The sequence below is a fragment of the Danio aesculapii genome, chromosome 21 (genome assembly GCF_903798145.1).
Source record: "Danio aesculapii chromosome 21, fDanAes4.1, whole genome shotgun sequence".
Classification (NCBI taxonomy): Eukaryota; Metazoa; Chordata; class Actinopteri; order Cypriniformes; family Danionidae; genus Danio; species Danio aesculapii.
Window position 1 is genome coordinate 33905737 of NC_079455.1, and position 16757 is coordinate 33922493.

Here is a 16757-nt window from a genome sequence, read left to right on the forward strand (position 1 = left end):
GCAGGCCAAAAGTATTTTAGCACTTAAGATACATTTACTTGACTCACACAAACATCAACATGTGCTGTTATGATTATAGACCATTTCAATGTGGTCATGTCATTGGCCCATGAACATCTCCTGCTGGTTATCAAACTATTTCATAACTGTATCAAGAGGCAATTCAGTCATAACATATTTATCAATATGTGGTTCTTTTCTGATTCTCGTAAGCTATAGAAATTAAAAACATAAAACGGAAAGTAAGTTGAGACCATTGTTATCGTTTACATCCCTCAAAATGGTCTATAGCGAGAGGGGTCTGGATGCAGACTTGATATAATATTACCCCTAACCCTCACAGTGATGCTACTAGCTCCATTGAGTGTATTGTGTTTGACAGTGCATGAGAGAGTGCAATCATAGCTTGCATCATAAAGGCTGCATCCAGATATACATTGCATTGCATATAGCCTCTTTAATAAAGAAAATAAACTTGTTTTTATCGTGATTTATTTTATTGCATGAATCTTAGCACCATATTAAATGCTTAATGAGACTCATTCATTCCGGGCTGCATGATTTTACAGTTGGACTGGCAGTGCTCAGTTCCTGACAGTAGGGTAACTGGCAAAGACGGTGGTCCAGTAGTAAACCAAGCGAGTTCTCAACATCTGCTTAACACTGTTCTTGTTCATCTTGTTGTTGATGTCCAGATACTGATGGCCAGGGTTGGAGAACTCAGGCCAGGTTATGGGAACCTTGGACTCGCCTTTGTTAGGATCCCTGAGAAGGAGAGTGAACGAGACAGTGAAGTAAGATTTTATATTTTGACTATCATTTTGTGCCTCAATGGGTGGCTAAAAATAAACTAAAACTGAAACATTTGCTGGACGAATGTAGATTGTTAACTTTTTAAAAAAAATGAGCCAAATATGATAGATCAGGTATTTGAAGAATGTTTATTTTTCATTTCTCAATCATTATTATATTACATTGCATTTTCAGTCCCACTTTATATTAAGTGTCCTTAACTACTATGTACTTACACCGAAATTAATAATTCATTACAATACTTATTGTGTATTTACTGTGTACTTATTCTTGATTAAATTCCTGTATGTAATTACATCTGTAATTAAATTGTGTAATTACATTTGTAAATACACTGTTGACCATCCCTTACACCTTAAACCACCCGTAAACCTACCCATACCTCCAAACCTGTTCATAACCCTACCCCAACTCAAGAGCACCACAGGTGTTCTCAAAACCATTATGAACACAATAAGTACATTGTATTTATTTTATGATGCAAGTACATAGTAGTTAAGGACACTTAATATAAAGTGGGACCGCATTTTGTGTTTTACCTCTCACAATACCAATGACAGAGCTTTGATTATAAAACTAGCCATTTATTATGATATCTATATGCATTGTGTAAGCAGTCTGCTAAAATATTACTAAATTATTTATTTGTTGAAAGTTTGGGCCTATACTAAAGCCTTTAGCTGAAAACTACAATTTATCATAGAATATATGCAAAAAAAAAGCAAATGTATGATATATCATACTCAAAAAACATGTGAAACAGACACGTTTTACTTATTTTTACACTTTCTATTTTTTATGTGCAACATTTCAATCAAAAATGCAAATCTATAATTGGACAAATTAAATAAGTATAAATTAATATCAACTACATCTAATTATTTTAGATTTGATCTAAAATGCAATAGGATGAATTACAGTACATTAATATTGTTAGTATTTTAATGTTTACTTACCCAGTTTGAGCAAAGTTGCTCCAGTAGGCAATCATGTATTTGGAGACGTCCCGATGGCGAGGGAAGTAGCCAATAGGAGTGGCGAAAGGCTTTCCAAACACATACTGAAGTTCGTCAGCATGATCAGCGCCCATCCACAGAGGGAAGACAGGGATACGAGAACTCTCAGTGAACAGGTACGAGAAGGTTCGGGCAGATCTAATGAGGAGAAATGCTTGTTTTTAATGCTTCTTCTAATTTACTGACTTCTAAAATGAAACCGAAAAGAAGTTTAAGTGAACTTACTTGGCATTGTCAGTATGGAGGTACAGGGCTGCTTGAGTTGGCACCAGGAACATGTAGTCTGTCTCCAATTCCACGACTGTCTGCTTGACTTTCTCTTTATTAGGTTTATCTCCCCAGTTGACTGAGTACTCCTGAAAAGTTGCAATTCCAGCATCCTGTCCTCTGTCTCTGGACAGGGCAGTAGCAAGAGCCTGGACCTCCTCTCTGTTATAAATCAATAGCATTTTTAAAAAAAGTCATTAGGCACCCTCAAAACATCTTGACCTTCTGTACAGGACAGCTTGCCACGTTTTGTTAATACATTTTATTTAAAAAAATAATTAGATATTAGAACCTCCCCCCCCCTACTATTGTATATAAAAGTAAATACTGTAGTAATTCATAGTAAATACTACAGTGTTTTTAACCACACTTCAGTAAAGTTTATTATGCTGTACATATTATAGTATTCACAACTCTTTGTCCATGAATGCTCCAGCATACTGTAGTATAGTGACCTGTAGAACAGTAACAACTATTGTAGTTGTTTAACATACATACTGATAGACATACAACTATTGTGTATGTTTTAGTTTTTACTACAATAACAGTGGTGTATTGTAATGTAATATGCCATGTAGTTGTAGAAAACTACAGTATTAGGTCATTTGTTAATATTTCTATAACTGTGGTGTTATCATAGCTTCTTTGGAATCCCTTCAAGTGCTTTACTATATTATAGTTCAAAAACACTACAGTTTTTATATACTATACTACACTATTTAATATAAATTATAGTATTTTTCATAGGGGCATGTACACAGCTATCCTAAAACTAGGTTAACTTAAAATAATGATTTACTTAAAATAATATAACAATGTGTAATCATGATAGCATATGGTTTATGAAAACTGAGTTAACAATTTAGTAAAAAGTGTGCATTGTTTAACTAGAAGGTGGTAGTACAAGATTTATCTTAAATAATGTGACAACTCAGTGAGAAGTGCACAGTTTACCTAAGATCAGATAACGCACAGTTTACCTAAATAAGGCAAGACATTTGGTAACAAATTAAATGTTATATCTAAAGTCAAGATAGTGTGTGATTAACCTTAATGATAGAATTAAAAATAGCAAATATATGTAACTAATAAACAGTTTATCTGAAATTAGTCAAATGTCTACAGATGAATTTAAATGATGTAGTGCACAATTTGTGGGCATGGTTCACCTATTTACTCTAAATACGTTTTCCCCATGTCATATGCAGAGCTTTTTATAATTTTTACCCGAAAAGCCTACTTAATGGCATATAGAAGCAATCAAACCCTGTTTTTAATTTAATAGGTCTTTAAAAATTCACAAAATGAATCCAGATGTAACACACTTACACAGGGGTGGTTGTCAGAGCGTTGTTGATTGAGGGAATGTCAACGGTGGCAAAGATGTGTGCGTCCATGTCATTGACTCCAGCGATGTAGTCAATGTCAGCAGCGTTCCCGAAAAGAGTTTCAGGCTCATCAGGGATGAAATCGCCATCGATGACGGGGGACAAATACAGATTGTGCACAATGGGTGCTGGAAAAGATTGTCACATTTGACATTTTTATTGCCATTTAACTTATTTAGTTTTATCATTTATTTTACATTGCATTCACTGTGGTTTTTGAGGCAGGGTTGTTATTTATGGCATTACTAGGGTATTACTGCTTTTATTAAAAAAAAAAAAGAACATTAATAAAAATAAAATATAGATAAAATAGCTAGATAGAACTCTTGTTTGTCATTGTACAATGCAATTTAAATGCAAACCTCATGTGTATAAATATACTGTGCAAAAATGGCAATGTAATGAATACAAAACAAGAATATACAATTAATATAACTTAAACAAAAACTCAACTGCCGGATCATGGTTGCCAACTCAAAACAACTACTAGACTTATTTTACTTCAGATAGCTTTAAGTCAATACTTTAATTCTCATTGCCTTGATCAGATGTGTTTTTAAAGAACCCTTAAAGTGCTTTCAAATGGGCATTTTTGTTGGATATGTGATGAAGATGAGGTGGAACATAGAATAGCCCCTCCCCCTTTAAAAAACTGCCAATAGCATTTTGTTTTTATCATAGTTGAGCTCAAACGAATATAGCATGAGCGTCTTGAAGGAGGCGGGACATGTCAGATACTAGAGAGCATTTGATTGGTCAGAAGTATGAGCTGACATCAAATAAATCATTGATTTATTCAGGTGGAAGTGTTACATTTAGAGACGTATCCTTTAAAGTTATTGTGATGTTTATATTGTGTGAAATGCCTTTTTCCCTGTTCTTTTTTTTTGCATTGACTCTCCTCCTGAGTTTCTAGCAGGTTGTTGATTGCTTCCTCCAGCTGTGTTCACTTACCATGGAGGAGTGAGAGGGGATAAAAACAGAGGCTAACCACTTAAATGTGGAGTAAGGAGCTAGAGAGACACCTAGAGAGAGCACTAACTGGGTCTCAGTTTAAATTAGAGCTGTTGTGAACTGTTGAATGGTTAAATTGTTGAATTGTTGAGATTATTGTCTAACCTGCTAAAGACTGGTATTTTAGCTTTGCTGTGGCTAAGAACAGTACCACTGTTTAACCTTTGATTTCTTTCTTTTCCTTTTTCTTCAGGAAACAGTAAGGAGGTGGACAGCCTTTCCTTTTTGTTGGAATTTTTCTCCTGGTTTTGAGGTCAGTCAGGGAGTCCGTGAAGTGATGGACTTTAAGGTTAAGTTTTTATCTTCTTAATACAAATTTTGTCGCTGTTTTGGAGCACACTAGCTTAAACGTATCCTTAAAACTAACATTTAAAACTAACATACTAATAACTAAACTTTTATTTTGATTTCTTTAAGTGTTTTTTTTTTTTTTTCACAGATTATTTTTTTCTTGTGGGACTAAAATGAATGTTCTTACCATCAGGAGATGATGTTAACTTCAATTTCCCAGCAAGAGTTATATCCTTTGGATCTGCCCTTTTCAGACAATCTGCCATCCCGCTATCAATGGGACATCCTACTTTGGTTGCAATCTAAAAACACACAGCAAAGAATTTTGTTTTAAAAGAATAATTTTAATAATCATTGAAATAAACAAGGCTTTGGTGTATATTAATTATTAACTGACCAAGGCCAGAATGTGAAGCAGAACAGGTGACTTTACTATGTAAACACTAGCAAGTGTACTGTACAGTAAAAAAAAAAAATAGAGAATGAGAGTAAACAAACCCCATAGGATTTGATCTCTGTATGTGAAATGCCAGCACTGTACATCATTTATTAAGTCTGAATAAGGGACATTAGTTAAGGTAAATCTCACCTCCTCAGCAAATTGTCTTGGATTTCTGCTGATGGCCCAGGGACAGAGAGCAACACCACTCTGAGAGATGGCTCTGCGGATCATGCCCTTGTTTTTGGGTGAAATCATCTGTGCAGGATGAAACACACACTGATATTAGAAACTGAGGACCTCTTATGCTTTTTGGTTGTCATTTGATTTGATGGGAAAACATTATTTAGCCAAATAAGGCTACACAAGTACTCGCATAAAATAATATTAAAGGGAAAGTTCACCCAAAAATTAAAATCTACTCGCCCCCAAGTTGTTTCAAACCTGTTTGAGTGTATTTCTTCTGTTGAACACAAAAGACCTGTAACCATTTACTTCCATAGTAGGAAATAAAAATATATGGAAAACAGTTACAGTTTTTGTTAAGCATTTTTCTAAACATCCTCTTTTCTGTTCAACACACAAGACACTTAAACCGGTTTGTGGCAAGTGAATGAGTTAAAAGAATGAGTTTTGGGTGAATTGTCCCATTAATATAGAAGCATGCAAGCTGAAAATAAATGAAACATGATTTTGTTTTTTAAATGCAGAACCTGGAAGTTGACGCTGGCTGCCCCTGCTGACTCCCCAAAGAGTGTGATGTTGTCTGGATTTCCACCGAAAGCCTTGATGTTCCTGTGAACCCAGGAGATTGCAGCATGCTGATCCCACAAACCATAGTTTCCTATAAGCCAGAAAAAATAACTTTTATTTGGTATTCTAATGTTTTTTTCACAGAAATGTGAGAAAAAATGTTTAAAATCAGATATAAACTCTGAAAAACACTGAATTTGTATAATATAGACATTAAAATGTGAAGAAAAATGGGTTTGTGGGATAAAAAGTCACTATTACCTTCTAGATTTTACCTTTGCAAAACCTTCGGGTTTTAGTTTGAGCTGACAGAATGTTTTAGGATTTAAGTATTGCATATAATTTTTTTTCCCCATCTCACCCCCTTATTACTCTGTCTGCTAAAGGACTACATTTCTCACTTATTGTGAGGATAATTGCAGGATATTTATTCAAATTAATTGTGACGGATCTTGCAAATTGAGTCGGAAGTTGCACCGTTCTGTTTTAAGACACAGGCTGATAATGTGAAAAAACAACAAAATTTGCTTATTTCTCTGAACAGACATTCAAAAATAATCTCATAGAGTTTTGTAGTCCAGATCATTGAGTGACCGTATTTAAGTGCCTTTTAAAATATTTATTCAAATAAATGCTTAAATATATAATTTGAGCTTTAGCCTGGTTTAAAAGCATTTGAATATGTGCTAATGTGCATACTAAGCTGTAAAATAAATAGCTTATCCCATTTAATGCAATTGATTTTGAAGGATATCAGCAAAAAACGGTCAAAAAAAGTTTTTTTACGATTTATTTCAGGTTTTCAATTAAAAAAAGAAGGCAGACAATCATAATTCAAATGGGCATATCTTTAAAATTTTGTTTTAACTCGTAGAGTCTCCTCTTTTTCCATTCATAGCATTGTAAATGAGGGTAAAATGTAAATTCAATTAACCAAATTGAAATTTAGGTCACTGTGACTCATTTTGCTGGATCTGGTCACAAATACTTTATGCATATTTTTTACCAGGAATGCCATCATCTCCGGTGCTCATGAATCCCATGGCTCCGACACGGTAGTTGAACGTGACCACAATGACATTTCCTCTATCTGCAATCTCCTCTCCATCATACAGGTAGTTGTCCAAGAAGTTTGCTCCCTGACCACCGCCAAGCAGGAAAGCACCACCATAGATGAACACCATAACAGGCAAGTTGGAGGAAACTGCAGAGGAGAAGGTGAACTATCATCATGGTGGAAATTTTTTTTTTATTTTAATCTCAAAGGGCTTACAAAATAAAAATTCAGTCAAAAATATCTCTTTCAAAAATGGAAATTTTAGAAAGAAATTTAAACAAAATTTTAAAATATTTTGAGTTTTTTACTCAAATATTAGTAAAAAATGAGCCAAATGCACTATATGCTCAACAGTTTTATTGTCTTGTAATTTAGAACAAGTTTGCTTTACCGGTTCTACCCTGAGGGACCCAGATGTTCAGATAAAGACAGTCTTCACTGCCAATAACATCAGTAGCAAGAAGATTGAGCTGTAGACACCTCTTTCTGTAGTCAGTGGTTTTCAGGACACCTGTGAAGGTACAGTAGAGTCATCCAAGTACAATACACTCACTTGTTTTTAAGTTAAGCTTAAAATGACCCAGACAAAATTCACAAGACAAAGACAGATATAATGTACCTTCCCAGCCTGGGTGAGCAACTGGCTTCGCAAATCTGCCAGGTGGAGCAGCGAAGGGGATTCCTTTAAATGTGTCCATGTAACGAAAGAGACCAACGCTACGACTCTTTCCCTGCACCATCCCTCCTTCAGTCAGCACAGCTCCCAACTGCAACATTCACAGGTCAGTTGAGGTCAGACTGACAGAGTAGATTTAGAGTGTCTTATCTTTCTTTTTCTGTCTAGGTAATGTCATACAGCCTCTATAATATTCAGGTCTGGACCCTGTGGAAGCCATTTCATGACTGTCTGTGTTTCATCAGCTGTTTTCTTTCTCCAAATAGGATTTCATTGCAATAAGCGAATCATTATCATCCTGAAAATGAAAACTATTACCACTAAGGTCCTTTACAGAAGGAATGGCATAATGGATCAAAACCTATCTGTACTTTTTACCATTCACAACTCCATCAATTCAGACAATATTGCTAACATTACTGATAGAAATGCAGCTCAAACCAGGATAAACAGCCCGTCTTCAACATTGTCTTTCACGTCTTAAACAATTAAACTAAAATAATTCAAACTCTAACCTAATCTAACTTAACTCCTATCCTTACAAACCATACATTAACTAAAAGATCATTTATTCACCTGGTATAAATCTCAATAAAAAAAAGGACAAAAATAAAAAATTACACTTATGACTGGTTTTGTGGTGTAGGGTCACATATATCCATTACACTTTCAGTAAAACAACAGATTCAATGTTTGATCTAGGGGTTTAACGAGGTATTGTGGTCCAATTCAAAATACTGGAGAGGGTTTTTTCAACCGGCCACTCCTTCAACCACTCGACACACACAGGTTGCCAGATTGAGGACACCAACAGAAGTGAGCATGCTTGACGATCGAGATTTACGCTGTGAGCTGCTCAGCTAATGTTTACATTTATTGTATTTGTATTATTTGCTTATTAAAAATCACCTCATTTAGATTTAGATAACTCTGAACCTAAATATATATCATTGCAGAGACTACTATACAATGAAGCAGATTTGAAATGTTATGTGCTGTGTTTTCTGCTAAGAATATGAAATATAAGATTGAATATATAATATTGAAATATCAGATTGGAGAAAATGTTTCAGCGCTTTTTTGTTCTCTCCCAAAAATCACTGTATTTAATCACATTTTGTTTACAGGGGAGTACAAAATCATTAAAACTATCCCCTCAATGAGTCCCCCCAATGGCCCAGTATTTAAAGTTAACATATATATATATATATATATATATATATATATATATATATATATATATATATATATATATATGGACTGGATTATTAGTGTTTTAATAATGCTTCATAATAACTTCGTAATTACACTATAAATAAATTATATACATAATATACAAAACTATATATATAACATAAATATAACACATAAATATACTGTTAAGCATAATAATGACAAAATATGACAGAATATTATATTAATAATAAAAAAAGTTTAAACAAAAATTATATTTGATATATAAACAATTGTCACAAAAAATAAAACTAATTTTAAAAAGTCTTCTATTTAATTTGCCTCAATTTATGTATCAATATAGGTGTTGTTTCTTTAATTATACATGATGAATTATACAAACTGATTTTACATTAATTCAGTTAGTGTAATACCTATAGTTAATAAATATGATTCTGATTGTTTAAATAACATGAGCATAAACTAACATTATTGACGATAAATCTGTTAATTTATTTTCACTAACATACAGTATTCAAATGTTTTTTTAAAAATTGTTTGGCTTTAATAAATATATTATCTTAATGACTTACAGAAGCTCCATGTGCTGTGCCCAGAAACAGGGCGGCAGAGATGAAAACTCCCAGCATCGCCATCATCATCAGACAGTGGCTGCAAATGTAGCGCTAAAGGGATTTCTGTCTGCTTTTATAAACAGGCCAGATCATATCTAACTTTCAAGGCTGCGTCTTACCCCAAAAATACACAGTAACTGGAGAACATGTGTGCCGTTATGGTAAACTCTCATGGTAACTTTAGGTAAGGTTCATTAAAAAGGTTGTTTAAGTTCAATGACACAGACACACTTTTTTCCATTGCAGAGGAGTGTTATTGATAGATAAAAACATTTGTGACACCTTGCAGGATAAGGCCACACAGACTTTCGCCAGCCAAAGCACTTTTTAAAGAAATCAAATCAGTTCACCATATGCCAACATTTCACACTTACTGATTTATATTTAAAAGGTTTCTGTATAAATTAAAGTATTTTCATCTAGTAATTAAATTAAAATAAAATACAATTATTTGTGGTAGCTGAGACTTTTAATTGTTTTGCATTTATTTGATCAAACATTCTGTAAAAAATGTAATGTAAAATGTAATTACAATTCAAAATAACTTTTACATTGTAATATACAACCTCAAAAACAGTTGAGACAGTATGGAAAACACTAATAAAAATAGAAAGTAGTGATTTCTAAATTTACTTTGACTTATATTTCATTGCAGACAATACAACACACAATATTTAATGTGTTCCTTATGATTTTTCAACACATTTCAAAAAAGTTGGAACAGTAGAGCATTTACCACTTTGTAATGTTGCCATTGTTTTTTCACAACACTTAGAAGATGTTTAGGGACTGAAGACACCAAGTGATGAAGTGTTTCAGGTGTTATTTTGTCCCATTCTTCCTGCAAACAGTCTTAATGTGGGCAACAGTATGAGGACTCCGTTGTCACATTTTGCGCTGCAAAATGCACCACACATTCTCTATTGGAGACAGGTCAGGACTGCAGACAGGCCATTCAAGTACCTGTATTCTCTTCCTCCGCAGCCAGGACTTCGTAAAGTGTGCAGAATGTGGTTTTGCATTGTCTTGTTGAAATATGCATGGCATCCCTGTGAAAGAAGGCAGCATGTTGTGCTCCAAAATCTCTATGTACTTTTTCAGCATTAATGGTGCCAACATAGAAGTGCAAGTTACCTTTACAAAGGACACTTGACCATGACAGACACTAGCTTTTAGACTCGTTGCTGGTAACAGTCATAACAAGGATGATCCTTTTCCTTTTTGTTCCGGAGCACATGGCATCCATTTCTCCCAAAAAATACCTGAAATACTGATTCATCTGACCACAGTGCATAACACAAGGCATCCACTACGTGATGGTCCATCCCAGATGCCCCTGAGCCTAGAGAAGTCGACGGCGCTTCTGGACACTGTTAACATAGGGCTTCCTTTTGGCATTGTACAGTTTGAACTGGCGTTTGTGTATGTAACTATGTATTGTGGTACTTGACAAAGGTTTGCCAAAGTAATCCTGAGCCCATGTGGTTATTTGCTTATAGATGCATGACGATTCTTGATGCAGTGCCACCAGAGGGATCGGAGATCACGTTGTTCAGCTTAGGCTTGCGCTCTTGTCCTTTAGGCACTGAAATTCCTCTAGATTCCTTGAATCTTTTAATTATGCTATGAACTGTTGAAGGTGAAATATCCAAAAGTCTTTCTATATTTCTTTGAAGAACATTTAGTTTTTAAACATTTCAATAATTTTCTCATGTATTTGTTGGGAAACTGGTGATCCTTTGCCAATCTTTGCTCCTAAAGGACTAGACCTTCTTCTTTTTCTTTTTCTTCTTCTTCTTCTTCTTCTTCTAGATATATTGGTGGTTTACAAACAACAGAATGTATTACCCCCACCACTTTTTTTCCCCTTTCTCCTCTCCCACAAGTGTGTATTTTTAAGTAATACTGCAATAAAAAGGTATAGCATTTCTTTATTACTTAATTTAATATGAATATATCAGAATCAGAAATCAGATTTATAGTTATATAATTAAAAAAATTAATAAAATATTAAATATAAATAATATTAACATAATATATGAATATTAATTTAAATGTAACTTGTATCTCTACTAAATCCTTACTAATAGTCATCCTTTCATCTTCATACTTCATGCAGTTTAATATACAATATTCAACTGTCTCCTCTTGTCCACAAAACTCACATTTTCCTGTACCATGTTTAAAGGACTAGATCTTTTCTATCTTTTCTATCTACCAAACTAGCCTTACATTCCTCCTGCTCTAACTTTTTAGAATGCAAGTTGACCAGACAAAACATGAAATAATTTGTGTTCATGTTATTTGCAATGAATTAAAAGTCAAAGTAAATTTCTACACTGAGCCAACTTTTTCTGATTTGGGGTTGTATTTCAAAATGTAATTTATGTGCAAATATGAATTTTCAGCATCATTACTCAAGTCTTTAGAGTGATATTACTTTTCAGACTGAAATAAATTTTACTTATTTGTTGCTAAAAGAACATCTGTTATTATGTTTCAGTGCTGAAAAGGGTTTGACTGATTAAAATTAATATTTTTGTTTAAACTAATAATTATTTTCAGGTTTTTTTTAGATTTTCTATAATTTATAAAAAGTTCATTTTTTAGCCTTATAAATACCTTTACTGTATTTTTTCTCAAATTCCTTAAAGTATTAATTTCTTTTTTGAAAGTTGCATTTATATTTGATCAAAAATACAGTAGAAAACAGTAATAATGCAAAAAATATGACTACAATGCAAAATAACTGCTTTACATTGTAATTTATTTCAAAATGTATTTTATTTCTTTGATGCAAAATTGAATTTTAGCATCATTGCTTTAGCATCAGTCTTCAGTCATACTATTTTCAGACAGAAATCATTCTAACTGATTTGCTCAGGAAACGTCTATTAAAATTTTTCAGTGCTGAAAAGGGCTCGACTGATTAATATTAATACTTTTTTCAGTTTTTAAAATAATTTTCTATAATTAATTAAATAAAAAAGAAATAAAATTATTCATAAAAACATTAATAAATTAATAAAAACATTATAAATACATTTACTCTCATTTTTTACAAATTCCTTGATAAATAAAAGTATTAATTCCTTTAAAAAGAGAAAAAGTACTGACTCCAACATTCTGAATGGCAGTGTGATAGTGTGTATATATGTACACCTGTGCTGTATTACATAAGTATGCAACACTTATCTGCCTTTATTTCGATACTGCTGTTGAACAGTACAGAATGTCAAAGTGCGTATTGAAGTATTTGCTCACAGTCAGTTCACTGCCAAAACTATTTATTTATTTTATATAGAAAGTACGCACAGTTGCTTTTTACATTGACATTTACAGATCATATCATTTGCAAGTGTCACAGATGAAACTAAAATGCAGTTACTGTACATAACATTTGCCATCTGTAATCTTCATCATCATTGTCAACTGTGGCTCTAGTTTACAGGCTTTTATGTGGAAGGAGCTATATGCCATGTGCATTATTTTGTGTTTATAATATTTCATAATTTGTAATGCACCATTTTTGTGTGTTTTACCAGGGTATTGTTGGATTATTTCTGAGATTTCTCTCATCACACACTTCCTCTTTCCCATCATTCTTATGGATAAGGTTCTGTATTCTGAAAAGAAGGAAAAGAGAAAAGCTGTTTAAAGGTATGGAGGAGTGGGATGAGTCTCGAAATGAATTAATGAACTAAAGTTTATTAACACTTCATTTTGTTGGTTACACACTACACGGACTTGATATAAGTAATAGGGTTAAGCTGAAAAGATTTTAAATTAGACTGTAAATTACACATAATAGTATGAAACAACTATAAACCAAATTCCAAATCCATAAGTATACTTTGAAATACTTTGGAAGATGTGTTTGATATTACATGCATAATTATGGAAAGTTATCATGACCTACAAGTCCAAGAAAGTAAAAAAAAATCAAACTTTGATATTAAAATTTGATTGTGGTAGCACAGTATGAACCCATCAAAAGGCACAACAACTACTGAAATTGCTGCAGTTGATATTTTGTTTGCAAATGCTATGTGGAGTTTATTCATAAATTAATTTTGAGAGGATCACGTGCTTTTGATTGCTTGCGGTTGGACCCGCATTATCCAATATACAATACACCAATCAGATGATTCCTAAGCTACTATAAATTCCCCAGGTTGCGCATCACAGCTTCATTTTGAAGAATCCCCCTTTCCACCCGACTCCTCCTTTCTAGAAGGGTGGCCCTCTAGCACTGTTGCCTCACAGCAAGAACATCTCTGGTTAGAGTCTTTACCAAACCAGCTGACGTTTCTGTGCGACATGCAACCTAAGTTTATTGACTAATCCAAATCAACACCATAGACATGCTCCTACCAAGTACTTATCTCTTTAAAGAGCAACTACTATCTCCTCTTCAGCCACCATGACAGGGGTGTTCTCGAGATCTACCTGAGCTAAACTCCCCTCTCGCCTTGCAACGGGAGGGAGCCCCGGGCTCGAGAATCTTATGAGCTCAGGGCTCTCTCCCGGGAAAGCATGCCAAACAAGCTTTATAATCAATTATCAGCTAAGTGTGAACTCTTAAAGATTGTATGTTGGGATTTGAATATACACATCTAACATCGTGTTTATTCATGAGGAGTGATAGTGTGAAGATGCTTGTCCTGCAAATGTATAAGTAAAAATTACCACCTTGACGCAGTAAAGAACTAACTAAAGAAATACATTAAAACTGGTTGATCTCTGCTCTGTTGATCTTTGATGTTGAAAATTCAACTCTACAGTAACAAAGTGACTTTTATTGACATTGTAGTAGTAGTTTAAAATAATACAATGTAAAAGAATATATAGAGAAATAAGTCTGTACATAAACAGAAAATGTACTGGCAGTTTATTAGGTTTACAAGTTTACAAGGTTTTTGTATAAAAAGTAATACCTTTTTAACTTTTATTTAATGTTTACAATAAAAATCCAATTAGATCCACTTGATTTGGTAAACAAAGCAAGTCTCTCATATAATAGGTCTACTAAAAGACAGAAAACATTACTTTACAAACTATATCGTAAATAAATCAAATGAACATTTTCATATTAGTCAATAATATTACTCAAATTCATTTAAAAACGCAATAAATATAAATGTACACACATTTCCACAAGTAAATAAATAGACTCAATGATAAGCTAGAAATATGCGGAATTCTGCACGTGCAGATTCCGTGTGGGCCTACCCATAATGCAATTCAAAAGCATAAATAAATAGGGAAAAATAAAAACATGAATCATAAAATATGGAAAATTGCTAATTTATGGATATTTTTACAGGGTGGCTATAGTCACACTCCTTACAGAATTTATGAATGCAGACTGATCTTTTTATACACAAAAGCAATCATAAGTTGCTAAAGGTTTAATGATCAACAAAACTGAGAGCTTTGTTAAAGATAATTAAACAAATTACTGCAAAATTTCTCAATAGCCAATAATATCGTAGTAATTTCTCAATTCTTCAAATCATTCACGAGCCATATTTATTTTTTTAGCTGAACTCTCACTTAATCAAATTCCACATTGTGGAATATAGATCAATAAGGATACATCTATGCTGTCTTCAAAAATCGATTACTGGAGATAAAGGTATCTCAACCGATATTCCAGTATGTGGCACAAGCTTTGCATCTGTAGAGACAGCCACAATGTAAACACAGCATGCATGCACACTTTTAATAGTTTTTACACTACTTGGTTTGTCCACAAGGTGTTATCACTCAAGCAGGCTATTGATTAACAGCAGGAAAAAAAACTATGGTCACATAACAAAAACAACAAACTAGAGTAGTTTGAAAACAATCTTCATGTTGGCCTCACAAAGCCGGTTTTGGAATCTTTAAGGAATACTCCTCTTTTTTGGAAAATAGGCAAAAGACAGTTGAGTTTTACTCTATTCAGCCAATCTCTGCACTGTGTAATATTATTGCTCCTGCTGAAGTAGTTTCTTGAATATTATGCTGGAATGAGAGTATGTTTTGGGTGTGTCCCAGTGATGGTTTGCAGATGGAAGGGCATCCGCTGGATAAGTTGGTGGTTCATTCCGCTGTGGTGACCAAAGAATAATAAAGGGACTAATCGAAAAGAAAATGAATGAATGAGAGTATATTTCCTAGCCATATCGATGTAGAAAACAGCAACTTTTCTTTTTTTCACAAGAAAATTATTTAAACTCTTTGAGTGAGATGCTAATGGTCTAATCCGATTCAATGATCTATGCTAAGTTAAGTTAAAAGTGTTCCGGCTAGACTTGAATTTGCCTGAAATTATTTAAAAATGGCAACACTTAACTGTTTAACTCCAGGATGTTTAAAATGAGCCTATTTTCAACAGTGTTCTTAAAAATAACTTTGAATTGCGTGAAATCTTCCTTTAAGGTTTTAAAGGGAGGGTTTGTGATATTGTTGTTATGCAGGTTGAAAGTCTCTTCACATTTCGATAGCAAATGGTCTACATTTATTTATGTGTTTTTATTTCAACAAAAACTTTGTCAAATCAAAATGTTCCATCCGAAAGTTCCGATAGGCTGTCCTACCTACCTGTGAACATATGTCTTTGCCTTGTTTGTGCAGCCCTTATTTGTGCAGACATGATATTTTGTCATAACATTACCACTTTATAGGCTGATTTATTATGTTACTGGTTTATGAGGTTATCTGACTCTCCCATCTTGTTGCTTGAGCCTGTTTTGTGATTATCCAGGGAGGGCAGGATCTTTGGTTTTTAGCTTTAGATCTGTTAGCTTGCTACTGCTAGCCTCTCCAAAATCATTACCTTTAAATAGTGAAATAGTTTTAAAAAGCTCAGTTTTTAAGGCCAATCAGAGAACAGATTGACAGACGCAGATTTTTGACTTTCCATTTCAAAGGTTTCCAAATAGTTAATTTTGCTAATTTTAGCAAGAAATTAGAATGTACAAATCTCCCACTCTTCATGAGCATATTCACAGTTTTTATTTAGATAAAAATAAACTAAATAAATTCTAATGACCAAAATCTCATTTAACAGAACCATTTCAATGGATTGTTAACCATTTATTACAGTTTAATTTGAAAAGTGATGTTTCTGTGATCTATTTGTGTACTAAACCTCTCTTTCACAAATACAACTGATTCCCAACTTTAGTTATTCATTTTGAAACAAAATTAGAAATGTGTCTGTTTTAGATACTGTACTTTTGAGAATT

The 16757-nt window shown here is 33.4% G+C and overlaps 1 protein-coding gene across 1 annotated transcript; it reads right to left on the reverse strand.

Moving 5' to 3' along the window:
- Positions 1 to 475: 475 nt before the first annotated feature.
- On the reverse strand, positions 476 to 9587 carry LOC130214222 (bile salt-activated lipase-like). Its single transcript, XM_056445800.1, has 11 exons — positions 9481 to 9587; positions 7658 to 7805; positions 7430 to 7549; positions 6988 to 7185; positions 5942 to 6072; positions 5379 to 5486; positions 4977 to 5091; positions 3426 to 3612; positions 2055 to 2258; positions 1770 to 1967; positions 476 to 765 (listed from the first exon to the last, which is right to left on the reverse strand). Exons 1-11 carry the CDS (start codon positions 9547 to 9549, stop codon positions 585 to 587), a joined length of 1659 nt encoding a protein of 552 aa, XP_056301775.1. The 5' UTR covers positions 9550 to 9587; the 3' UTR covers positions 476 to 584.
- Positions 9588 to 16757: the final 7170 nt, after the last annotated feature.